Source organism: Schistocerca gregaria, chromosome 7 (genome assembly GCF_023897955.1).
Source record: "Schistocerca gregaria isolate iqSchGreg1 chromosome 7, iqSchGreg1.2, whole genome shotgun sequence".
NCBI lineage: Eukaryota > Metazoa > Arthropoda > Insecta > Orthoptera > Acrididae > Schistocerca > Schistocerca gregaria.
The window spans coordinates 110889112-110916165 of NC_064926.1; the positions used below are offsets into that span (position 1 = coordinate 110889112).

The 27054-nt window shown below is 41.4% G+C and overlaps 1 protein-coding gene across 1 annotated transcript in view; it reads left to right on the forward strand.

The window, feature by feature from the left end:
- Positions 1-3704: 3704 nt before the first annotated feature.
- Positions 3705-27054, forward strand: part of LOC126281685 (GRIP and coiled-coil domain-containing protein 1) — a 148330-nt gene continuing 124980 nt past the window's right edge. The window contains exons 1-2 of the mRNA XM_049980851.1: positions 3705-4369; positions 4500-4654. Coding sequence (XP_049836808.1) covers positions 4285-4369; positions 4500-4654 — 240 coding nt within the window. The 5' untranslated portion in view covers positions 3705-4284. The remainder of the gene's footprint in view (positions 4370-4499; positions 4655-27054) is intronic.

The window sequence follows — 27054 nt, forward strand, 5'->3', positions numbered from 1 at the left end:
ATGCTTGTGGTTTTATACGCTGACGTAGAATTTCCCGGCACTATAGCAAACGAAACTCGGGGGGGGGGGGGGGGGGGGGGGGGGAGACACGTTTTGGAAACATCTGTGATGTGCAGCAGCAACATATACACTATATATTTTCGTGTTACGAAGATATAAATTCGAATTCCACCAAACACCGCATGTTACTTTCCAAGGCATTGAAATCGAGGTTGCGACGCGCTTTTGTAAGCCATAGTTCATGTCATGTGATCTTGCCAGCTCATGACACATGTAGTCAACCAATAGCAAGATCACTCTTAAGTAGCGCGAACACACAAATAAGAAAAGTTGATGGTTTAAATTAATATACATAGTGTTTCTACAAGAAAAACAGAGGTTTCACATACAATCGCAGTCTGGAAGATAAATAAGCTGCAAGAGAAGAAAAGTTTCCACATATAATGTTGATCTTTTTTGCGCGTGTTACACTTTAAGATACATCACACAAAAGTGCCAGTAAAATTTTTAATAACGACGTAAATGTCTGATGTTCTGGACTCGAAATTCTTCTAGATGGTCGTCCTCAAATAGTTGATTTTTAATTGAGAGTCAAACGCCCTGTGATTTAAGAAATTCATCCTACATTCTCGCATATAGTTCATCTTGTATAAAGGAAATTTAACTTGAAAGTAACGCGTTCCAAACCACCATGGGCAATGTTTTCCCGTGACCTGTTAGAAACTGGTTCGTTTCAGCAATTACCAGAGAGCGCCAGCTACGATGACACAGGAAGCCCGTATGTTTGTACGTGTAAAACATTAAAAGATCTTGCACTATGTCACAAAAGAAACAAGACAAAAATGGTTCAAATGACTCTGAGCACTATGGGACTTAACTTATGAGGTCATCAGTCCCCAATAACTTAGAACTACTTAAACCTAACTAACCTAAGGACATCACACACATCCATGCCCGGGGCAGGATTCGAACCTGCGACAGTAGCGGACACACGGTTCCAGACTAGCGCCTAGAACCGCACGCCCACCCCGGCCAGCAAGAAGACATCAGAGGACACTTCAAGTTCATCGCAGTTTCTTGAACCATACTAAAATGCATAATTGGGCTTAAAGCGCACATTCCTATGTCCAGATTCGGATGTAAATTTTCCTGGGGACCAGTACTGTATTTTCTCACGTTTGGTTCTTTATTATGGCATAATACCATGCGAGCTAGAAGATGGAAAACGTGCACTTGAAATGCAGCGAACAGTTGAAACTAGCCAACAGTGTGAAATTAAACACTTAGTTTCAAATAAGTTGACCGCCTCGGCGCAAAAGATTAATAAAAGCCAAATTTCTTCAGCAAAGCGACAAAAATAACTTGATTTTTCTGCAAGGTGATTAATGCTTGACTGTCGGAAAGGTGAAAATAAAACATGAAAATAATGACATATTTTGTTAGTCTTCCGTTATTATGCGAACGTATTTTAATTCGTCTGATAGCTTCCGGCCACAGAAATCCGTTTTGTTTTCACTTGATGTGAGAGTAATAAACGAAGAGGAAACAGCAATATCACTGAATGTAAACACAGTTCACGTGGAGGCGACCCACCTCTCCACTACAATTCAGACTGCTCTGTGCATCAACCCCAGGTGTACGATATTTCCGAACCGGGGCAATACTAGATAGTGGCGCCCAGCCACACATCCGTAGCGAAGCGGGAGAAGGTTCTCACTCATACGCGACTCAACTGCGCACGCACAAGAGCCCGCCCGCAACTGCTCAAACGAATCTAATGTCAACAGCTGTCACGTCACGCTCATCGGAGGCAATTTATTATTATGAATCATTGCATAGTCTTTCTAAAGCCTTTGGCACACTTTACTGTTGGCAGACGCTTGTATGAGCACTATGTTATGATGTTGTATATGGCGGATTGCGACTTAAGTTTTATTTTCGTTTTTTCTTCCTCTTGTTGACGTTTTGTTGCTGCAGTATTATCCTGCAGACGCGTATACAGTAATATCCTTTGCTAGAGTAATGGTTCTTACCAGTCAGTCACAAAAATTTAACTGAAAACTAAAACAATGAAACATTCGCGGAATTCTAAAAAAATCCCGGGTTTTTCCCGGTTTTCTCCCGTGTGAAAAAATTCCCGGGTTTTTCTCGGATCTCCCGGTTGTCCCGGGTCGTATACACCCTGAAGACTTCCAACAGATACTTTCTCTGTGGTACAAAAGTCAGATTCTAAGATATATATGAAATAGTCATTAGAAATGTTACTGATCACCTGTGGATTGGTGACATCAATATTGTTATTAGATATCTGTATGTTGATGTTACCTTATAGTTTTGTTTCATGGTCTCTTATTTCGTTCACTATTGACCAGCAGATCTTGGAGATCCGATCTGAGTTTTGTATTTTTGAGTTAATCTTTTCAGCCTTCAATCTTTTGACTTGCTTTCGAAACTGGTATTTATATTGTTCATATTTATACCTAAGCTTATTGTTTTTGGTCTCTCTTTGTATCAAATACATTTCTTCCATTTTTTCTTTCAGTTCTTTGGAATAATTATTAATTCCATGGGTCTTTACTGTCTTGCCTTATTCTTATTAATTATTATTCTGATGGGAATAGTATTATTATATTATTTTGATTAAAAAATAATTTATCTAGGAAGGCACCCCATTTATTGTTCACACACCTTCGGCTTGAAATTCATGACCAAGGCTCTCTCTCAGTTTGGCAATGTTGATAATAGATTTCTTTTGTATTCATAAATTTTCTTTTGTTTTCTACAAGGATCACCCTTTAGCACTAATAGTTGGCCTAGATGGTCTGAGATGTGACCATTTACAACAGCAGCTGTGGCAATATTTTCACAGTTAGTAATAACATGGTCTATAGAGCTTTACTAGTTGGAGTTTTCTAGAGGATATGTCTCCCAACAGAATGGATACAGTCTTTGAAACGTTTGCTTTCTTGGGAATCTTGTAACGTGTTGACATTAATATCCCCTAATAACATAACATTTATATGTTCTTGCTTCTTATTAATTTACATAATACTGTATCAAGGGAATAAAGAAATAATGCAAAATTTCCATTTGGAGATCTATACAATGCTAATATAAACTATAAAACAGACAAGAATTATAACTTAATTGCTACAATACAGTGCAAAAGAAACAAAGTATCGTGATATGTCAAAAATTAAGGTTTCACATATTCAATTTTTTTTCAATATCGTTCATTGGTTGTTTCTGATACGTTGAGCAAAGTCACCCGTAGAATGTAAATGTGTTTCCTTTCATGAATTTTAGTGACATTATGTCTGATGGATATATCCCCTGCCATTATTGAAATGATTGGAAAACATCAATAATTACGTGACCAACCTGTGCCGTTATTAGCCTGTAATGAAGGAAATCCTATAAATTCGAGTAGCGTTGTGTAATTTTATTTGTTCACTGATGATTTTTCACCCGTGATGTAGATTATTTATTTTCGAGATATTTATATTCTTTCAGTGAGAAAAATTTTTAGTAGTCGGCTATTAATGAATTTGTTCGACGTTATACAGCCCGCCAATATCTGCCTCTGTTAGTTTTTCATGTACGCACTTTCATGAGAATGTTGTTTAGTAGTAGGCTAGAACCACATTTGTTCAGTGTTTATTTTACCCGCCAATTACTGCCTCTGATGTCTGCCGAGTGCCGTGAATGTTAAATACTTTGTACTCGCAATAGGAACACTCGGAGCTGTGGGTAGTTTTTTCGTGCTGTCCCTGTTAAACGGTAGACCATATATGCTTTAAACGTGTCCCAGAATGCAGTGTCTTGGACAAGAAAATAATTTAGTTAACTACTGTGCGTCTAGACCATAGACCTACTAAAATAACGGTCTACAATTAGCAGCAATATTAATTTAGAATTGTGTGAAATAACTTTCACACACTGCTTAACTTCTTTGCAATTTTAAAACTCTCTGAGGTGGGCGTTCTTTCAGAATGTTGTTTGTTGTGTTTACAAGGTGGAATACAGTTGTGTGAGGACTGTGATATGTCATCCAATGTTACCTTCTTTGAATTGTACCATTTGTATCAATATATTCCAGGAGCGGAAAAGTCTTAGAACTTTGTCATAGCAGTTATAGTAGTTATTTGTAATGCTAGCAATTCGTTGTCATTGCCACATGTCAAAATGACATTGCCACATGTCAAAATGGCTCATTTGTCACTTTCGCTGCCGTGTGTCAACTATAGTACTGCATAATACAACGGCGGGGAGCACAATAACACCATGGATCGCATGGGAAAAAAAGATTTAGTGAGCATTGTAGAGAAACAAAAGCAACAGATAGCAAGATATGAGACTAAATTAAGAGGTATGTGACACGAAGGCCTACAGGAGAGATGAAATTGTGCTTGAGACAATATTCTGATATTTTATAACGGGAAAACCTCAGACTAAGCAGTGCATAAATAAAACACTTTGTAACACTATTTCTTTTGCAGACCTTGTTATTGCATATAAGGGTCTGTCAAAAGAAAAGGAGGCCCTGGAAGCCAGTCTCAAAGCAATTAGTGGGTCAAAGTCAACTCCTCTACCAACTGACGGAAATTCCATACCTGAGAAAGATGATGCCAGTACATCTGGTGGATCAGAGAAGGTAAGATACCTTAACTTTCTTACCAGTGAGATGTGTCCAGAAAACTGCCCAGGATATTTTTTATAACTTAATCCAATTTTTCCATGTCGAATACCTGCACTTGTTTAGAATTCGATATGTATGAGTTAAAATTCCAAGCATCTATGAAAGTAGAGTGACATGCCATTCTCTGCACTTTATCACCAACTTTCTCTAACGTGTTGATGCACTAGCTCATTACAAGACATTATGTAAAATATTAAGATTCAGCCTTCTAAGCAACTGAATTGTGAGAAAAAGGTGGTTACATAAGGTAACAAATATAGTATGTAATGTAGTGAAGCAGGAGACTGGTAGAGCCACAGATAGTGAGCAGATGGCATTAGGAGTGAGACATTGCTAGTAGATGTGTGCAGCGATCCAAAACTTTTCAACAAGCTGTTAATCACTGTTACAGTTAGTAGATACTGACAGGAATATCAGATGAACAATTACAAATAACTTCATTACTTTGAATATGAACCTCTCCATACCAGGAGAAGTACTGTGTACTATAAAAACTTTAAAATAAAAATACTAGTGGTTGTGATAAAATATCAGAAAAGTTAATTAAAATGTGTTCATTTGAATTTAGTGCTTATCTGTATAACCGGACATTTGTTGCTGGAGCATTTCCCCACTGGCTGAAACATGCTGAAGTTAAACACCCATATAAGAAAGAGGATTTCACAAAAAAATTAGATGAAGTCCTTGGTAAAAGTCACATAGCAGATCATCCTTGCATTTTACATTATGTATCTTCAGTATATGTGCATAATATGCACCAAAATACTCATTGGAGACTTGTTCATTCTCTAATATATGTTTAATTTTATTTTTGAGATGTGCATTGATTCACCCACTCCACAAAAAGTGTGACAAGACAGACCCTAATAACTACAGAGGTATCTCATTATTTCTGGTCACCTACAAAATTCTCTCCAAGGTGTTACTCAACAGACTAGAACCACATGCTGATACAACGATAAGGGAATACCAAGTAGACTTCAGGAAAGGGAGGTTCTGTATTGAACAATTGCTCCTGAAGGTCAAATGGACAAACAATGCTGTAGTCACATTTATGGACTTTAAGAAGTCCTAGGACTCCATAGACAGGCAGATTTGCTTTGACACATTAGAAGAATATAGAATGGAGAGAAAAACTGGGACACTCATTCAACAGACACGTAGGGACACTAAACCGAAAATATAAATTTATGGGAGCAATCTCAGACCCATTCGAGAGAGCCCTGGGGACAGACAAGGTGATAGTCTCTCATCATTTTTATTCAACATTGTCTTGGACAAAATTATCAAACAATAGGATGCAAAAGTGAAAGGAATACAGTGAGGAAGAATGTGTGCAAACAAGATGATCTTAAAATGCCAGGAATTTGCAAGTGACCTGGCAGTACCCAGCAACAGAAGACAAGCAGCACTGGAATATTTGCATGAAATCTCTGTGAAAACAGGTCTACAAATATCATATGATAAGCCATAATACATGGAGAGAAAGAACAACCACCACCAAGCCATGTACACAAAACACTGAAAGATTAACAGAGTGGAAAAATTCAAATATTATGGGGAATATATACAAAAAGGAGGATCAGACAAGGCATCCAACAGAACAGAGAAACTTCAGAGTGTACAAAGTTACATGGATGCACCACAATAAAAGAAATATTTCATGGCATGCTAAACTCAGGCACTTCAGTGCAGTTGTACTATCAGAAGCACTCTGTGCTTCAGAAATGACCACAACTGGAACAGCAGGCTTCACAAGACAGAAAAAAATTGAAGATAAAAAAATTAGAAAATTTTTAGAGCAGTTCACAGAGATGGTATTTGTATTAAGAGACCAACCAAGGAATTGTATGAAAACACAGATATGAACAGAAAATGCCAGCTAATATTCCATGGACACATTTATGGAATTAACAACATCAGACTCATAAAGGGGATTTTTTATGTAATAAACAGTTCAATTAAAAAAATGGTGTCAAGAAATAAAGACCTAAAGAAATGAGGAATCAGTATTGAAATAATAAATGAAAGAGAGAAATTATGAAAACAAAATTTAAAGTAAAAGAAAGGAATAAAAGATGCAAAATGTGGACAGAACAAAGGAAAAAAATAACACAACGAAAGAATGAAGAGGTTTTGGGAAGAAAAGGAGGAGGAAACAATGAACAAATGAATAATCATGTAACATTCAAGTTAGTCACTGTCCTGGAGGCAAGAATGTGTAATATGAATAATAGTATATAAAGTAGCATAGGATGAGGTGGCAATGGGAGGGCAGGAAGTTGGCCATGGCCGTATATCAGAAGAAACATTCTAACATTCACCTTCGCAACTTGGGAAAACCCAGGATGCTGGGTGGGCTACAAACACTGCTCTTCCTAAATTCCAGTCCAGTGCATTAACACTGCCTTAACTATCTTTTTTTGTTTTAGAAAGTAAATCACAGGTACCTAGTCTGCAGAATATCATGTATGAGATGAAAAATATACTTAGGCATATGAACAGTTGCCAACGCTATATCCATCATAACTTTTCTTCCATCTGATTCGCCAAAGAAAACCAAAAACCAATAGCAGAAACAGTTTTGTGCAGAGAATAGGTGGTACATTTGATAACAGATGAAAAAGTACTCAATAGTAAATGAGGATCTAGTATTTATGCAAGCATAACATATTCACTTGTGCTGTAAGTAATCTTCTCAACAAGAAATGTTTTAACTTTGCACTAAAATCTGTTTCTTTATTAGACATATATTTATGTTGGAATTGCCTTATAAAGAGTAACACCATAGTGGTTCACATGTGTGTGACTATGAGTTGAATTATCACTGTTGCAGTCACTATAGTTTGCATGTCTTAAAGTTCAGCCCTTGTAATCGATACACATTTTTATATGTATGGAGGGGGGGGGGGGGGTACTGCAAGCACACACAACTTTTTAAATAGGGGCTTTCAGTTAACCTGTATAGAGCTACGTGACATGATTCAGACAGCCCTTGTCTGTCACGTAAAAATTCCATTTGTCTGTTAATTTTACACCGAAAACTGTTCCATAAACTCCAAGGGACTGAAAGTAATAAAAGTAAGCCATTCTATTGCATTGTGGATTTATCTAATAATTTTAGTTTTTGTGATGAAAAATGTATTAAATATGGTAAAATGCATTTAATTATAGTGTGAATGTAAACATTGGGCTATGTTACTGGTCAGTCTTTTACTGCTGCCTGTATATAACATTCACATTCAACAAAGTTGTCACCTTTCCATCTGATGTAGACCTTAGGCTATGCTGTAGCTCAGCCTGTCACCACAACCAAGATTTGGAAGGTGGGGGATGGGAGAGGGGAGAGTCCAATATCACACTATATATGTGTTATAAAATCAAATTTTTAAGCATGTGGCTACAAATGATATATTGTCAAAGTTACAGTTTGAATTTCTTAAAGGTTCCAATAGTGAGAAGGGTATTTACAAGCTCTGTTTTATTCTTTACATTTTCTTTGTATACAACAAAAATGTACTTTATTATTAGACAAATTATGGGCTACTGGTATATTCTGTGATTTGTCAGAGGCATTTCAATGTGTAAATCATATACCTTGAAGTGAACTAGCATACTATGGAGTAGCAGGAAATACTGCAAAATGTTTCAAATTGTATCGGTATCTCTGACAGGAAACAGTCTCAATGGGAAAAAGCCTGTATTGAGCCACTAGCCATTATCCAACTGGGACCTGTTTACATGTGGAGCCCTTGAAGATTCTATCACAGAGCTTTTAATTTTCTTGTGTGGTAACTATCTTTCATCAATAATATTACCAAATCCCAAGTTTATTTTGTTTGCAGATGGTACAAACATTGCAGTAAATAGTGCATCAAGCAGAGTTTGGAGAATATTTGTTAATGAAATTTTTGTAGTCATTATTAAATGGTTCACAGATATTTCTTGGTCACTAAGCTTCAAAAAGACAAACCATATGCAATTCAGAAAATGCAACAGAGATTCCCCTCTCCACACTTGGCCCCTGCATACTTGTAAAATTTGATGACAAGCAGTTAGCGGTGGGTGGCTGTGGTAAGTTATTGGGTTAACATTCAATTAGGTGAGGCATGCCATAGAACTGCTAAGATACCTAAATGAATGATATTGTGAAACATAGGTGATACAAAGGTAAGAAAACTATCATACTTGGCATACATTTAAGTTGCGGGAGAAGAAAGAAAAACTTCAAAGTTTTCTGATGACATTGTAATTCTGTCAGAGACAGCAAAGGACTTCGAAGAGCTGTGGAATTGAATGGACAGTGTCTTGAAAGGAGGGTGTAAGAGGACCAACAACAAAAGCAAAACATGGATAGTGGAATTAGGTGATGCTGACAGAATTAGATTTGAAAACAAGATGCTTAAAAGTAGATAAGTTTTGTTATTTGGGCAGCAAAATGGCCAGAGCAGAGAGTCGCATTGTCAGAGTAGAGTGTTGCACTGCTTCTGCATAATTTTTCATAGATGTATCAATACCCATTTGTATTGTGATATATTGTGAAATTCCGAACATTTGCGAGTGCCATGGTAAATTACCCCCCCCATGAACCATGGACCTTGCCGTTGGTGGGGAGGCTTGCGTGCCTCAGCGATACAGATGGCCGTACCGTAGGTGCAACCACAACGGAGGGGTATCTGTTGAGAGGCCAGACAAACGTGTGGTTCCTGAAGAGGGGCAGCAGCCTTTTCAGTAGTTGCAGGGGCAACAGTCTGGATGATTGACTGATCTGGCCTTGCAACATTAACCAAAACGGCCTTGCTGTGCTGGTACTGCGAACGGCTGAAAGCAAGGGGAAACTACAGCCGTAATTTTTCCCGAGGACATGCAGCTTTACTGTATGATTAAATGATGATGGCATCCTCTTGGGTAAAATATTCCGGAGGTAAAATAGTCCCCCATTCGGATCTCCGGGCGGGGACTACTCAGGAGGATGTCGTTATCAGGAGAAAGAAAACTGGCGTTCTACGGATCGGAGCGTGGAATGTCAGATCCCTTAATCGGGCAGGTAGGTTAGAAAATTTAAAAAGGGAAATGGATAGGTTAAAGTTAGATATAGTGGGAATTAGTGAAGTTCGGTGGCAGGAGGAACAAGACTTCTGGTCAGGTGACTACAGGGTTATAAACACAAAATCAAATAGGGGTAATGCAGGAGTAGGTTTAATTATGAATAGGAAAATAGGAATGCGGGTAAGCTACTACAAACAGCAAAGTGAACGCATTATTGTGGCCAAGATAGATACGAAGCCCACACCTACTACAGTAGTACAAGTTTATATGCCAACTAGCTCTGCAGATGATGAAGAAATTGAAGAAATGTATGATGAAATAAAAGAAATTATTCAGATAGTGAAGGGAGACGAAAATTTAATAGTAATGGGTGACTGGAATTCGAGTGTAGGAAAAGGGAGAGAAGGAAACATAGTAGGTGAATATGGATTGGGGCTAAGAAATGAAAGAGGAAGCCGCCTAGTAGAATTTTGCACAGAGCACAACTTAATCATAGCTAACACTTGGTTTAAGAATCATGAAAGAAGGTTGTATACGTGGAAGAACCCTGGAGATACTAAAAGGTATCAGATAGATTATATAATGGTAAGACAGAGATTTAGGAACCAGGTTTTAAGTTGTAAGACATTTCCAGGGGCAGATGTGGACTCTGACCACAATCTATTGGTTATGACCTGTAGATTAAAACTGAAGAAACTGCAAAAATGTGAGAAATTAAAGAGATGGGACCTGGATAAACTGAAAGAACCAGAGGTTGTACAGAGTTTCAGAGAGAGCATAAGGGAACAATTGACAGGAATAGGGGAAAGAAATACAGTAGAAGAAGAATGGGTAGCTCTGAGGGATGTAGTAGTGAAGGCAGCAGAGGATGAAGTAGGTACAAAGACGAGGGCTGCTAGAAATCCTTGGGTAACAGAAGAAATATTGAATTTAATTGATGAAAGGAGAAAATATAAAAATGCAGTAAATGAAGCAGGCAAAAAGGAATACAAACGTCTCAAAAATGAGATCGACAGGAAGTGCAAAATGGCTAAACAGGGATGGCTAGAGGACAAATGTAAGGATGTAGAAGCTTATCTCACTAGGGGTAAGATAGATACTGCCTACAGGAAAATTAAAGAGACCTTTGGAGAGAAGAGAACCACGTGTATGAATATCAAGAGCTCAGATGGCAGCCCAGTTCTAAGCAAAGAAGGGAAGGCAGAAAGGTGGAAGGAGTATATAGAAGGTTTATACAAGGGCGATGTACTTGAGGACAATATTATGGAAATAGAAGAGGATGTAGATGAAGACGAAATGGGAGATACAATATTGCGTGAAGAGTTTGACAGAGCACTGAAAGACCTGAGTCGAAACAAGGCCCCCGGAGTAGACAACATCCCATTAGAACTACTGACGGCCTTGGGAGAGCCAGTCATGACAAAACTCTACCAGCTGGTGAGCAAGATGTATGAGACAGGCGAAATACCCTCAGACTTCAAGAAGAATATAATAATTCCAATCCCAAAGAAAGCAGGTGCTGACAGATGTGAAAATTACCGAACTATCAGTTTAATAAGCCACGGCTGCAAAATACTAATGCGAATTCTTTACAGACGAATGGAAAAACTGGTAGATGCAGACCTCGGGGAGGATCAGTTTGGATTCCGTCGAAATGTTGGAACACGTGAGGCAATACTGACCTTACGACTTATCTTAGAAGAAAGATTAAGAAAAGGCAAACCTACGTTTCTAGCATTTGTAGACTTAGAGAAAGCTTTTGACAATGTTGACTGGAATACTCTTTTTCAAATTCTAAAGGTGGCAGGGGTAAAATACAGGGAGCGAAAGGCTATTTATAATTTGTACAGAAACCAGATGGCAGTTATAAGAGTCGAGGGGCATGAAAGGGAAGCAGTGGTTGGGAAAGGAGTGAGACAGGGTTGTAGCCTCTCCCCAATGTTATTCAATCTGTATATTGAGCAAGCAGTAAAGGAAACAAAAGAAAAATTTGGAGTAGGTATTAAAATTCATGGAGACGAAGTAAAAACTTTGAGGTTCGCCGATGACATTGTAATTCTGTCAGAGACGGCAAAGGACTTGGAAGAGCAGTTGAACGGAATGGACAGTGTCTTGAAAGGAGGATATAAGATGAACATTAACAAAAGCAAAACGAGGATAATGGAATGTAGTCAAATTAAATCGGGTGATGCTGAGGGAATTAGATTAGGAAATGAGACACTTAAAGTAGTAAAGGAGTTTTGCTATTTAGGAAGTAAAATAACTGATGATGGTCGAAGTAGAGAGGATATAAAATGTAGACTGGCAATGGCAAGGAAAGCGTTTCTGAAGAAGAGAAATTTGTTAACATCAAATATAGATTTATGTATCAGGAAGTCGTTTCTGAAAGTATTTGTTTGGAGTGTAGCCATGTATGGAAGTGAAACATGGACGATAACTAGTTTGGACAAGAAGAGAATAGAAGCTTTTGAAATGTGGTGCTACAGAAGAATACTGAAGATAAGGTGGATAGATCACGTAACTAATGAGGAGGTATTGAATAGGATTGGGGAGAAGAGAAGTTTGTGGCACAACTTGACTAGAAGAAGGGATCAGTTGTTAGGACATGTTTTGAGGCATCAAGGGATCACAAATTTAGCATTGGAGGGCAGCGTGGAGGGTAAAAATCGTAGAGGGAGACCGAGAGATCAGTACACTAAGCAGATTCAGAAGGATGTAGGTTGCAGTAGGTACTGGGAGATGAAGCAGCTTGCACAGGATAGAGTAGCATGGAGAGCTGCATCAAACCAGTCTCAGGACTGAAGACAACAACAACAACAACAATGGTAAATTAGTACTGTCTTTTGAAATTTTAGAGAATGACAGGGCTATCCTCATTCAGAACAATCGTTCTCTAATTTCATCGTACAATCACACTATTTTCGTAAGTTACCGCTATGAATGTTTTGGATATGTAATTTATTTCATAGAAAATCAGCATTTGAGGGTCACAGTTCAGCCAAAGAATGCATCACCTCTGAATTTCATTGTATACCAGAGCAAATAAATGTGTGTTTTTGAGAATTTTCAGAAGCTGCCATTGTCCTTTGCATAATACTAGCACTTTGTAGAAAATCAGCATTCGTGATTTAGATACTGTACAGATTTTCTAGCTAACATGTTGTGTTACATCTAGTATTTCCCTTGAAGAGGGAATCATAAATTAACTCTACTTTTGAGTTTGCTAACAACTAATTAACATCAAAACATTTTAAGATACTAGGAATTTGTACCACTGGTTTTTGTGTTGCCTTAATAGGAACCTCATTTTGTTTATCTGCTTCAGTTCTTATAGGGAATTAGCAACTTTTTATCTCAACGGGTTAAAAGATAATCAGCCAGCTTAAGTTAAAGGTATTTGTTCACTGCCATATAATATGTTGCACCGGCAAAGTTGCAGACCCACTGCGAATGCTGTTCTCAAACACAGGATGAGTTGGTTGACTTTCATAAGCAGCTGGAAATCACCCTGGCTACTGTCAGTTGGCAACTCCTGTGAATCAGTGTGTTGGGAGAGCTCTGGAAAGTTGTGTACCTGTGATACATGTACCAGAGGTGACTCAGGTACTACTCTCTCCTGTGGAACCTGTCTCCTCTGCAGAAAGTACAATCCCTGTCATTACCCGTCCACTTGACTGTGAGTGGCATATCAATGGTAGATCAAGGCATCCTGTACAGGGTGGATGGAGACCAGGGAAGAGTCAGGGTGTTGCACTGATCCTCCTAACCAACAAGTTTGAGGCGCTGTCATTCACTGAAGCTAAAACTGAGCTAGTGGGACTCACTTCACCTGTTTTGGGGAAACATGTTTTGTCCGATGTCAGGAGGAGGCAAATGCAAAAGGGTATGGGGTCTATTAATTGAAGGCATTCAAACATGTGGCGAATGATTGTAGCCTTTAGAGAAATAACAGCAAGGGACAGGAAAGGACACCAAGAGCTTTTAGTGTGTATGCTTGGGGGCCTCATTCATCATGTTGTAGATGCTATTCTGGCAGCCATTGAGGAAATAGCGTGCAACCAACTACAGATTTTGGCACGTGTTGGAAGAAATTATGCATTTCTGGGCTCTGAGGTCATTGTTGGGTCATTCCAATGACTGGCAGAGGTTAAGATAATCAGCCTTGCTCACGAGGTTTCAAGAATGCTCACAATTTGCAGCATTGTTCACAGAATTAATTGTGGTTCTGAGTTGTGTGGAAGGACTGAACCAGAGACTTTGAAGGTTCTGTGACAAGCTAATCTGCGACTTCCTGGACTAGCGCCATGGGGTTGAGAAATGTAGGGTCCCCCTAAATACGTCAGGTGTGCACCATACATCAGAGGCTGCCCCCACAGGGGGCAGTACTGGGCTACTACAGTACTACAGGACCCCAGTCCTTGCAATATCTTTTCCCTTCTGTGCTGAATGTCTATTCTCTTGTTATTCTTTTTTCCCCTCACTTGTGGAATGTAACTCGGGTGTTTTTGGAAACATTCCGCATTGTCCGTAGTTAACGTAAGAACAGTCTCTCCACTGTTTTTCGTTTTTCATTTCTTCATTTACATACTCCTATCCTTCCTTCGCTTCACCATTCAAGACTCCTCTTTTTCTTCTTCCTCCCTGTGTGCTCCTGAAGGCTGGTCCATACATCTTGACACATGCAAGTGACTGGGTAACGGGTAATTCCCAGCCCTGGGTCGACAGGTAGGGTTTGCATGTACCCCCTAGTACAGCCCAGGCCCGGGGAGGGGTGATTGCCTGAGCTGCTACCTTCCCAAATTTCTGATTGGTCCTTCTGTCAGGGTTTCAGGAGGTGTGAACAATCACCTAAGGCATGTGCGCCCCTTTGTGAAGGGGGCCCCCAGTTGGAAGGAGCACACCATCGGAGATGGTTGCAATCATGGGCAATTTTCTTGCAATGAGGCAATCATCATCTTAGCAGCCCATGTTTACCAAACACAAATGGAACGAAGTTCCCGATTCAAAGACCCTCCCAACTGCACCACAGTTCCTTGTGGTTTCATGTACTGAAGACGGTCAGTCCTTTGCAATGGTAAATCAGTTTGTAATTCAGAAAGGTGTTGATGCAATTTCTGGCTCTGTGAAATCGTGCTCTCATTTCCGCACTGGCAGTCTACTTTTTGAGACTACTTCTGATTTCCGAGCAGAACAACGGCTTAGTGCTTCCCTTCACCATGACTATCACTTTCATGTCAAAGCCCATAGAACTCTGAAGTCTTCCCGTGGTGTTATTTACCCCAGGCTCCTTGACGGTCTGACTGAAGCCAAAATCCAAACGTACCTCTCTGATCGGAGTGTCATCCATCGGGTGATGAAAAAGGTAGGTGCCTCCTTAGTGTTCGTGTGCTCTCTTTTTCTCACCTTTGATTGAGTGGTGCTTTCATCCAAGATCAAAGCAGGGTATGATGTTATTACAGTCTGACCATAGATTCTGAACCTAATACGCTTCTTCCAGTGTCATTTCAATGACACTCGAATATCTTCTCGATATTCAGCAAAATGTGTATCCTGTGGTAGGGATGTGCACAAGGACGATTGTCTTCCTGCTTCTCCCCACTGTATCAACTGCAATGGCAACCATGCCGCCTCCTCTTGAGATTGTTCCATGTATCTCAATGAGCGGGCTGTCCAGGAGATCAGGATAATGGAAAAAGTGCCTTAACTGGTCACTTGCAAGTTATCGGCTAGTCGCAAACCCTGCGTTCTATTGTCTGGCACTCACAGTATTGTTCTTGCTACATCTCACTCCATGTAGAACATGGCCACACAGACACGTAACATCAGATTCAGCACTGAGGTTGTGAAATCGCCCAGTGTTACGGTAGCATCGCCATCTGCTCATCCAACTATGCAACAAACCATCAACTTCTTGCCTTAGAGGTGAAGTCACCAGCTACACAACTGGCATCCTGGAAACCGCAGAAGTAATACTCCTGTGAAGACCTCCTACATTTCCTCCACCCGACTAACACCTGAGTCTTCCTCTGCTAACCGGAAAGGCCACAAGAAGTTAAACTAAGGAAAACAGTTTTTCCCTTCACTGACTCGAAGATCCTCTTTGACTGTGTCGCCACGTGATACCATCACCTGGCCGAGCTCCATATCACCGGTGCATACCACTAACCATTTTTCTGTGCTAGACTCCACAGACTGCCAGCAGAAGATAGCTGACACTTCCATAGATCTCATGGAGCAGAATCATCCTGCCTCCATGCCCTGTAGCAGTGAGTCTTCGCAGGCTGGCACTCAGCAACCACCAAGGCGACGCCCCTTCATTTTTTCGTGGTCATGAGTTTCCTCCAATGGAACATTCACAGCCTTAGATCCAGCAGAGAGGATTTATGGCTGGTCTTAGACTCGGGCAGCATCCACCATCCGCTTGTTCTCTGCCTTCAGGAAACAAAATTGCTTCCTCACGACGGCATTGATCTTTTGCATTTCTTCTTGGTCCATTTTGGCCTCCTCCCTGAGGTTGGTATTCCATCTCATTGGGGAGTCATGCTGCTCATATAGGATGATATTCATAGCCAACCCATCTCCCTGCCTTCAAGTTGTTGTAGTTTGCCTTTTCCTTCTTCATTTGACCTTTTCACATCCTTCCTTGACTGTTCACATCCCTTCGTCATTTGATGTCACCATGGCAGACTTCCTCCAGCTTATTGGGTAGCTGCCTCACCCTTTTCTGTTGCTTGGTGACTTTAATGCGCATTATACCCTTTGGGGTTCTCCCAGAACCTGTCGGAGAGGTGTCCTCTTGGCTGGCCTTCTTAATCAACTTAAGGTCTTCTGCCTTAACACAGGAGCACCCTTGTTGTTTTCAGACTTCTCGCACACCTGTTTCATCAGCTGCAGAACATTCCATTCCTTACACTTCCTCTTTACAACGCCGTGTCCCTTTGGTGGACTGAGACATGCCGTGACACAATTCGCGAGTGGAGATGTGCTCTCTGTCTTTTTAACCATGATCGTATTATGGCAAACCGCATTCATTATAAAGAGACGCGTGCACAGCATTCTTCGGGATAGCAAAAAACGCTAGCTGAATTTCATTCACGAGTTCTTTTAACAGTTCCACTTCCTCTTCTGTCGCGTGGGCCAACCCTCGATGGCTCTCTGGGACCGAGATCCATTCCCCAGTTTCTGGCCTGACATTAGCAGACGGTGTCATTGTGCACTCTACTGCTATCTTTAACACCTTGGCTCACCATTTTGCAGAGATTTGAAGCTCCTCCCACTGTCATCCTTCGTTCCTCCACCAGAAACGAGCAGAGGCAGATCGGGTGATACCCTTCTCTTCTCAGAATTGTGAATGCTACAATGTTGCCTTTACTTTGAGGAAGCGAGCTGATTCTCTCACTTCATACCGATCCTCCGCCCCAGGGCCAGAAGCTGTTCACATTCAGGTGTTGCAGCTCCTTTCTCTTGTGGGCAAGCAGTTTCTGCTTGATACATACAACCTCATCTGGGCAGAGGACACGTTTCCCATATGCTGGCTTGAAGACACTTTCATACCCATACGTAAACCCGGTGAGCACAAACATCTTCCTTCCAGCTACTGTCTCATTTCTCTCACCAGCTGTGTTTGCATGGTGATGGGACGTATGATTCATGCTCGACTGGTATGGTGGCTCGAGTATCACAATTTACTAATCGCTGCACAATGTGGATTTGAATCCCTTTACCAGTTCTATGTTGGACACAGTTTCTTCAGGTCTAGTTGTCCCGAAAATTCTGTCTCTCTTGCTCTCCAATGTGAAGACTTGGTGTGATATAGTTTCTTCACTCTCATAACAGATCCTACAGTTAAGGTCTTCTTCCATTATACCCATTGTGTGTAGGTCTGTTTTGAAATTGCTGTGGTCAGTCATCAGTTCAACCATGAATTCAGTATCTTTCCTCTTCAAGCCCAGCATTATAGAGCTTCTTTTAAAACACGATTTCGGCATCATTACCTTACCATGTTTTTGTTTATAGGCCGTGTTCCAGTATTCCATGTGCTGTCTTCTAAGCCAGTTCCGTAGTTGTAGTCTGATTATAGCCTTGGTGATTGTCTGGCAGCTTCCGGTTGAATGAATTGAGTTTTTGCTCCCATCCTGGCCTATGTGTCAGCTAGTTCCTTGCCACTGATCCCTGAGTGGCCAGGGACCCACACTGGGTATCTTATTGCTTCCCCCTAGCTGCACCAGAGCCCTGTGACGGTCTGTAACAATCTTAGATCTTGTTGCAGGAACTGCCAATGATTTCAGGGCTGCCTGGCTGTCTGAATAGATGTAGATGCTATGGTCCTTATAGCACCTGCACATATTCTCCTCCATACACGCCCTGATTGCAGTAATTTCAGCTTGGAATACCTAGGCCAGTTTTCCTAGTGAGATGATGCACTCCAATTTCATCGAAAAGCTTTAGATTCCAACTTGAGTGTTCGATATACTTCTTCATGAATGTTTCCACAACATTCTTCTTAGGATTAACCCTGAGATCCTATTTGATGGACCAGTCTCGCACAATGTCCAAGAATTCCCAACTGTGTCAGTAAATTTGCCAAGTGTTACTATGACAAGGTCATCTGCGTATCCTTGACAGAAGCATTGTCTGGAATTCAGTTTCTCAATGAGTTTGTTCACCACTAGATCCCACAATAAAGGGGACAAAACTTCTCCTTGTGGACAACTTCTAGTGGTATTAATTACCATCTTTTTGTTCATCATGGTAGCCTCTACCTTCCTTCCACTAAGTGTGGCCCTTGTCCACTACATGTAGTGGTTGTAGATCATGCACGTTGGTATGTGTGTTGGTTTGAATGTAGAGGAGCCCTAGTTAGCCTCTCTTCCCAACATGTACATTAACCAGTTTTTCCAACGTTGTAAGAATGGAGGAGGACAGACTGATTGGTCTCAAATCCATGGCAACCTTCACTGCCCCTCCAGGCATTGGGAATGATTCCTGCTGCTAGTATAACCCTGAATAATCTGCACAGGACTCTTATAAGATTCTCTCCTGCCTGTTACAGGAAAGCTGGAAAGGTTCCATCTGGGCCATGTGACTTGAACAGTTGGAATGATCCCACCACCCATTGGATTTTACTGAAGTCGACACTCTCCTTGGCCATTCCCAGTCCTCTCTTTGAATGCCTGAGAACCAGTGTCTCCCAGGAATCACATTCTGGCGTATGTTATCTGCCAGAGCGTATTGAAGAAAGTGAGATTTGAGGAGCAGTTCCAGTGTCTAATGTGCTGTCTTTGTATATTCCCCAACCTCCTTCCTCAACGTACCTCCTGGATTAGTTGGTACTCTGTTGGGGATTTTGTGAAGTCTTGCTTGAGCAGCCATGCCCTCCACTTCCTCACAGAATTCCTTCCAGGATGCCTTCTTTGATTATCTAATTGCAAGGTCATAGTTGACAAGAGCCTCACAATATTTTGCCCATTGTCCTTTACATCTCAAGAGGTCAAACAGTCTTCGTACCTGTTTTCTTTGCATTTCCAAGTTAGTGTTCTACCAAGGCATACTCCTATTTGTGCACTTCGAGGTGATTGAGCAGTTGTCCTGGTATGAGGTCACTTTTGCCTTTGCTACTTCCTCAAACTCTACTGGATTCCTTATCGAGGTTTTAATTTCCGATACGCCTAAATCAAGGTCCCTCCTATATGTCTCCCAGTCCGTTTTCCTGGGATTATTATAGGCCGTGGTCTGTCTGATTCCCATTTCAACCATGAATTTAATATGCATATGGTCCAATGAGGATGGCTCTAATGCCACATGCCATTGTTTGACATAGCTGCCCATCATCATGGAACCAAAGGTTATGTCAATTACTTCTTCCCCTCTGCTATTCCTGTATGTAGGTTCGTCACTCCTATTCAGGACCATCAAGTTGCTAGACAAGAGAAATTGAAGAAGGTACTCACCTCTACTGTTGGTGTCCTTGCTGCCCCACACTAGGTTGTGGGCACTGGCATCACATCCAACCGCTAGGTGGTTGCCTTGCTGATGCCAAGCATCTGTCAGTCTCCTCACCTCCAAGGGAGGAGGAGAGCTGTCTTTGTAAGGAAGGTATGCTGAGACCAAAACAATTTTCCTCGTGATACCTTCTTCACATTGCTGCATCCTGATGGTCACCGGATCCCTTGAGCAGAAATCCATCATTGGCATGAAAGAAATTTCATGTCTCACATAGATGCATGTTCTGGAGCTTCTTGGATTTCTAGCATAAGTCAGCTTACCTCCAGTGCCACCGAGGCCGATACCCCCCATTTATATAAGTAAGGTTCTTGTATCAGGGCCACATTGACTTCCTGTCTCCCCAGGAGACGACTCAGGGCAGCAATGGCCCCTTTACTGTGTTGCAGATTAATCTTTAGCACCTTGACTCTCCGTCTTGCTGCCATCATTGCCTTTGAGGTCTTTGATTATCCTGATGGCAACCTGCGAGAACCCTAAAAACAATTTCAGGTCTTGCTCTCGCATCGCCTTCAGGGACTTCTTTATGACACCCCACCACCAAGATTTGTACTTCCGGTACAGCCTTCTGGTTGATTACCCTCCGATCCTCTGTCGAGATTTTTGGGTTCTGAACCACTATCTTCTCAATCAGAGTTTTTGGAGAGACATCTTTAAGGATCTATGGTACCCATGTTGATACCATTGTGATCTTAAGAAGCTCAACTGCGGTCCTGACTAGCAGCTTCGTATCCTCCCACAGTGATATCATGGGCACTTTGTCCTTGAGCCATTCCACTATATTCACCCCCTCGCAACAAAAATGAGGGCGCTGCGATCTAGATAGACCCACCTGAAATTGGGTCCTGGACCATTATCCCCCCACCCAATCTTATCAAAGAGGGCCATCTGTATGAGCTGCTCCTGCTGCGAGGTCAAGGTGATGCCTACCAGTGGATAGTGTTCCTGGATAACTGCCATCTTAAAAACTGAGACTGCAATACTGTAGGTCTGTCTCCCTATTTCCTGCCGCAACTTTTTCTGGGCTTGCTTATACGGAGAGGAGGGAGTCTGATTCCTCCCTTATCCTCTTGGTACCTGTCTTTGACTTTGTGGTGGTCTGTGTATCCCCTTCAACCTGAGACAGTTTTTTCTTAGGCTCAAGCCCTTTTAATTCCCTCCACATTTGTTTTGGAAGCCATTCTTTTCCTTGCTTTTGTTTCTGTTCCCTTGAGAAGTTTCCTCCTCTGGGCCCCAGACAAGGCTTTAATTGTGTGATCTGGTCAAACTTGTCTGTTACAGTTCCCACTTCTTGCTCAGGTCTGATTCAGTAGTGGGAATGCATTCCATCGGTCCTGACCCCTGTGTTTGGGTGTCTGAGGTCTCAGTTTGCCCCTCTGTTTGTTTTAATTTATTTTTGTCAGTTCTGTCCATCTTGGTCCCATGAGATTTGGGGATCTACTCAGCCCACACCATGGAAACCCCATGTGGGGTAAGGCTATTTACTCAGCGAGGTCACCCTGTATCCCTAAGGCTCCATTTGCAACACATCTTCCCATGTGCCATACACCCTTCGTCATGGATCACATCACACCTTGGCTTGGTTAAGGACCAGGTGTGGATAAGGAAGACGTTGTGGTACACTCTTAGTCTGATCCATCGGCTAAGGTCTTACCGGCAGTAGATCCTGTATCTTCGGCATAGCCCTCAGCTTCAAGCGGATAGGCATGCCTCTCCACCCGCACGGACAGTGCTTTGTCAAGGTGGTGCCCCCGGAGAGGCGGAAATCCCAGACTGTGGCCTTGCTTTTCAATCTGGAAAAGGCCTACAACACCTGGTGGAGGACTGGTATCTTCCATACTCTCTACAAGTGGGGCTTCTTTGGCCACCTGCCCTGTTTAATACTCTTCAGGAATTTTCAAAAGAGCAAGTTTTCAAAGTACATGTGGGTTCTGCCTTGTCAGACACCTGTATCCAGGAAAATAGTGTGCTTCAGGGTTCTGTCTTGAGTGTCATCCCCCTTTGCTATCACCATTAACCCTATAATGGCCTGTCTCTCACCAGGCATCTCCAGCTCCCTATTCATTGATGATTTTGCCATCTATTGCAGTTCGCCACAGAATTGTCCCATTGATCGGCATATTCAGTGATGTCTTGATCGTCTTTACTCATGTAGCACTGACAACAGTGGCTTTTGTTTTTCCACTGACAAAATCGTTTGTATGAATTTCTGGTGGCACAGTTGGTTTCTTCCACTGTCTTTACATCTTAGGCCTGTTGCTCTTCTGTTTGTTGAAACTATGAAATTCCTGGGGCTCATTTTCGATAGGAAACTTCCTTGGTCCTCCCATGTTTATTACTTACCTGGCAGCCTACTGCATGCAGTCCCTCAATGTCCTACGTGTCCTCAATGGTGCTTCCTGGGGTGCAGACCAAACTACCCTCTGTTTGTACCAGTCCCTTTTCTGGTCCAAACTAAACTAAAGGGTGTTTCATTTATGCATCTGCATGTACGTCCCTCTTATGCCATCTCAGTACTCTCCGCCATTGTGGCATCCTTTTGGCCACTGGCATCTTTTACATAGCCTGGTTGAGAGTCTGTATGCAGATGCTGCCTTCAAAGTCTCTGTGTGCTGCACACCACCCATCTGTTAGTGCAAGGGGTCCAGGAAAGCTGTCACTTGCTCACCCTTAATGGAGCCACTGTGATATTTATGTGGGTTCCTGGTCACATTGGTCTGACAGGAAACGAGACTGCTGCTGCTGCTGCTGCTGCTGCTGCTGCTGCTGCTGCCAAGGCTGCAGTCCTCGTACCTCAGCCTGCTAGTTCTTACATTCCCTCTGATGATCTCTGTGTTGCCATCTGTTTGCAGGTGGTATCACCTTGGCAGCACCAGTGGTCTTCCCTTCATGGGAACAAGCTTCATGCTATTAAGCATATCCCAGTGGCTTGGATGACCTTATCTCGGCCCTCTCGCTGTGAGGATATCATTTTAACTAGGCGTCGTATTGGGCACTGTGTTTAAGTGGTGCTCCCCCACCAATTTGTGCATGTTGCATCCAACTTTTAACTGTCTGCCATTTTCTGATGGAATGCCCTTGTTTTATCTGTTTACATTTCCGTTTTTGTTTGCTGTCTGAGTTATCAGCCATTTTAGACAACAATGTGCTGACTGTTAACCCCGTTTTACTTTTTTATCTTAGCAGTATGATGAAGGCCGTTTAAATTTTTGCTCTGGACCGCCATTTCTTTACGGCGTATTTCACAGATCTTTCTCCACATCCCTTTTCATAGCTGTGTTCTCTTTTGTTGATTAGTATTGACATGTAGTTGTTTTTAACTCTGCTCTTTGTCTTCATGTTTTACAGTTTTGAATGGGGGGCTCCATATGGTTCCCAAGCTGTGCAGCGACCGTAAACCATAAAATTACCAAATGAGCAGCAACCAGTCTCAAGATCATGTTCTGCAAATCGATTTAAACTGACTAACAGCCATCATCAGTGCTTTCAACATGTCCCTGAGTAATAGCACTGTCTTAAACAGACGTCAACTTTGTTTGATGTCTGTTTAAGACAGTGTTATTACTCAGGTGCACATTGAAAGCACAGATGATGGCTGTTAATCAGTTAAAATAGATTTGCAAAATTAATTAAAGAAAACATGATCTTGCAACTGGTTGCTGCTCATTTGATAATTGTATAGTTTTGACATGGGCACATATGACCCTAGTTGTTTCGGTGCCCTAAAAACAAAAACAAAATTAATTGAAAAAAATCTGAGGCTACTACTCAAGTAGCTGACTGTGTGTGAGGTGCAAACTTTTTTTTCTTTTTTATCTTTTTTATTTATTTATTTTTTTTTTTTAGATTGGGCAACTCTCCATCCAATCCAGATAACAGTAGCTGTAGGAAATCCACAAGTAACAATGTAAGATTGAAAGAAATTCGACCCTCAGGTGCAAGAGCCAGAAGTGCTCATGAAAAGCAGTGTAGCTCACATACTGAACACTGGTTGAAACCTGAAATTGATAGCAGTGAGATTTTTGGGGAAAATTTGAGTGTGTATGAAAAGGACAGGCAAATGGGAAATGGAGGTGGTGTATTTGTTGCAGTAGACAAGAAATTCAAATCCACAGAGGCAGAAACGGTTCAGGCAAGACTAAGTATCAGGGATGTGCATAAAATAATTGGACCCTTCTATTGCCCACCAGACTCATCTCCTGGTGTAACAGAGAACCTCAGCTCACTTGTAGGTAAGAAACCCCATTTCATATCATGTAATCACCAATGAAGGCTTTAATCATCCAACAATTAATTGGGAAAATTACCATTTTGTTAGTGGTGGGCGCAATGAGACATGGTGTGAAACTTTACTGAATGCCTTCTTTGAAAACTGCCTATGATAGGTAGTTAGGAACTCCTCATGATGGAAATACATTGGATCCAATGGCAGCAAATAGACACCTGACCTCTTTGGGGATGTTTACATTGAAACTGGTAACAGAGACCATCACATGGTTGTGGCAACAATTGTTACCAAAGTACAAAGGACAACCAAAAGAAGTAGAAAGATACATATCTTCAATAAACTAGATAAAAAATCAGTAGTGTCATATCTCAATGAGCAACTTGAAACTTTCACCATGGGGCAGAAGCATGTAGAGGAACTCTGACTCAAGTTTAAGAGAACAGTTGACCATGTACTAGATAGATATGAACCCAGTAGAACAATTCATAAGGGGAGGGAAACTCGTTGGTATACAGTCACTGTAAAGAAACTTCTAAAGAAACAGATTACTGCATAGTATGAGTAAAACAAAGCGTAGGGCTATAGATAGAGAAATGCTGAGTGAAACCGCATTTAGCTGTCAAGAGAGCAATGTGTGATGCCTTTAATGACTACCATAGCAGAATATTGTCAAGTTCTCTTTCTCAGGGCCCAATGATATTCTCATCTTATGTAAAGGCTGTTAGTGACACCGAAGTTAGTATCCAGACCCTAGTGAATGAGATGAACTTAAATTGACGGTAACAAAGAAGAAGCTGGAATCTTAACTCCATTTTCAAATGTTCTTTTACAAAGGAAAACTGAGGAGAATTGCTCCAATTTAATCCTCATATCAGTAACCCCCCCCCTCCCCCCCATGAACCATGGACCTTGCCGTTGGTGGGGAGGCTTGCGTGCCTCAGTGATACAGATAGCCGTACCGTAGGTGCAACCACAACGGAGGGGTATCTGTTGAGAGGCCAGATAAACGTGTGGTTCCTGAAGAGGGGCAGCAGCCTTTTCAGTAGTTGCAAGGGCAACAGTCTGGATGATTGACTGATCTGGCCTTGTAGCAATAACCAAAACGGCCTTGCTGTGCTGGTACTGCGAACGGCTGAAAGCAAGGGGAAACTACGCCCGTAATTTTTCCAGAGGGCATGCAGCTTTACTGTATGATCAAATGATGATGGCGTCCTCTTGGGTAAAATATTCCGGAGGTAAAATAGTCCCCCATTCGGATCTCCGGCGGGGACTACTCAAGAGGATGTCGTTATCAGCAGAAAGAAAACTGGCGTTCTATGGATCAGAGCGTGGAATGTCAGATCCCTTAATCGGGCAGGTAGGTTAGAAAATTTAAAAAGGGAAATGGATAGGTTGAAGTTAGATATAGTGGGAATTAGTGAATTTTGGTGGCAGGAGGAACAGGACTTTTGGTCAGGTGAATACAGGGTTATAAATACAAAATCAAATAGGGGTATTGCAGGAGTAGGTTTAATAATGAATAGGAAAATAGGAATGCGGGTAAGCTACTACAAACAGCAAAGTGAATGCATTATTTTGGCCAAGATAGATATGAAGCCCACACCTACTACAGTAGTACAAGTTTATATGCCAACTAGCTCTGCAGATGACGAAGAAATTGAAGAAATGTATGATGAGATAAAAGAAATTATCCAAGTAGTGAAGGGAGACGAAAATTTAATAGTCATGGGTGACTGGAATTCGAGTGTAGGAAACGGGAGAGAAGGAAACGTAGTAGGTGAATATGGATTAGGGCTAAGAAATGAAAGAGGAAGCCGCCTGGTAGAATTTTGCACAGAGCACAACTTAGTCATAGTTAACACTTGGTTTAAGAATCATGAAAGAAGGTTGTATACATGGAAGAACCCTGGAGATACTAAAAGGTATCAGATAGATAATATAATGGTAAGACAGAGATTTAGGAACCAGGTTTTAAATTGTAAGACATTTCCAGGGGCAGATGTGGACTCTGACCACAATCTATTGGTTATGACCTGTAGATTAAAACTGAAGAAACTGCAAAAAGGAGGGAACTTAAGGAGATATGACCTGGATAAACTGAAAGAACCAGAGGTTGTACAGAGTTTCAGGGAGAGCGTAAGGGAACAATTGACAGGAATGGGGGAAACAAATACAGTAGAAGAAGAATGCTTTGAGGGATGAAGTAGTGAAGGCAGCAGATAATCAAGTAGGTAAAAAGACGAGGGCCAGTAGAAATCCTTGGGTAACACAAGAAATATTGAATTTAATTGATGAAAGGAGAAAATATAAAAATGCAGTAAATGAAGCAGGCAAAAAGGAATACAAACGTCTCAAAAATGAGATTGACAGGAAGTGCAAAATGGCTAAGCAGGGATGGCTAGAGGACAAATGTAAGGATGTAGAGGCTTATCTCACTAGGGGAAATATAGATACTGCCTACAGGAAAATTAAAGAGACCTTTGGAGAAAAGAGAACCACTTGTATGAACATCAAGAGCTCAGATGGAAACCCAGTTCTAAGCAAAGAAGGGAAAGCAGAAAGGTGGAAGGAGTATATAGAGGGTCTATACAAGGGCGATGTACTTGAGGACAATATTATGGAAATGGAAGAGGATGTGGATGAAGATGAAATGGGAGATACGATACTGCGTGAAGAGTTTGACAGAGCACTGAAAGACCTGAGCCGAAACAAGGCCCCCAGAGTAGACAACTACTGACGGCCTTGGGAGAGCCAGTCCTGACAAAACTCTACCATCTGGTGAACAAGATGTATGAAACAGGCGAAATACCCGCAGACTTCAAGAAGAATATAATAATTCCAATCCCAAAGAAAGCAGGTGTTGACACATGTGAAAATTACCGAACAATCAGTTTAATAAGCCACAGCTGCAAAATACTAACACGAATTCTTTACAGATGAATGGAAAAACTAGTAGAAGCCGCCCTCAGGGAAGATCAGTTTGGATTCCGTAGAAATGTTGGAACACGTGAGGCAATACTGACTTTACGACTTATCTTAGAAGAAAGATTAAGGAAAGGCAAACCTACGTTTCTAG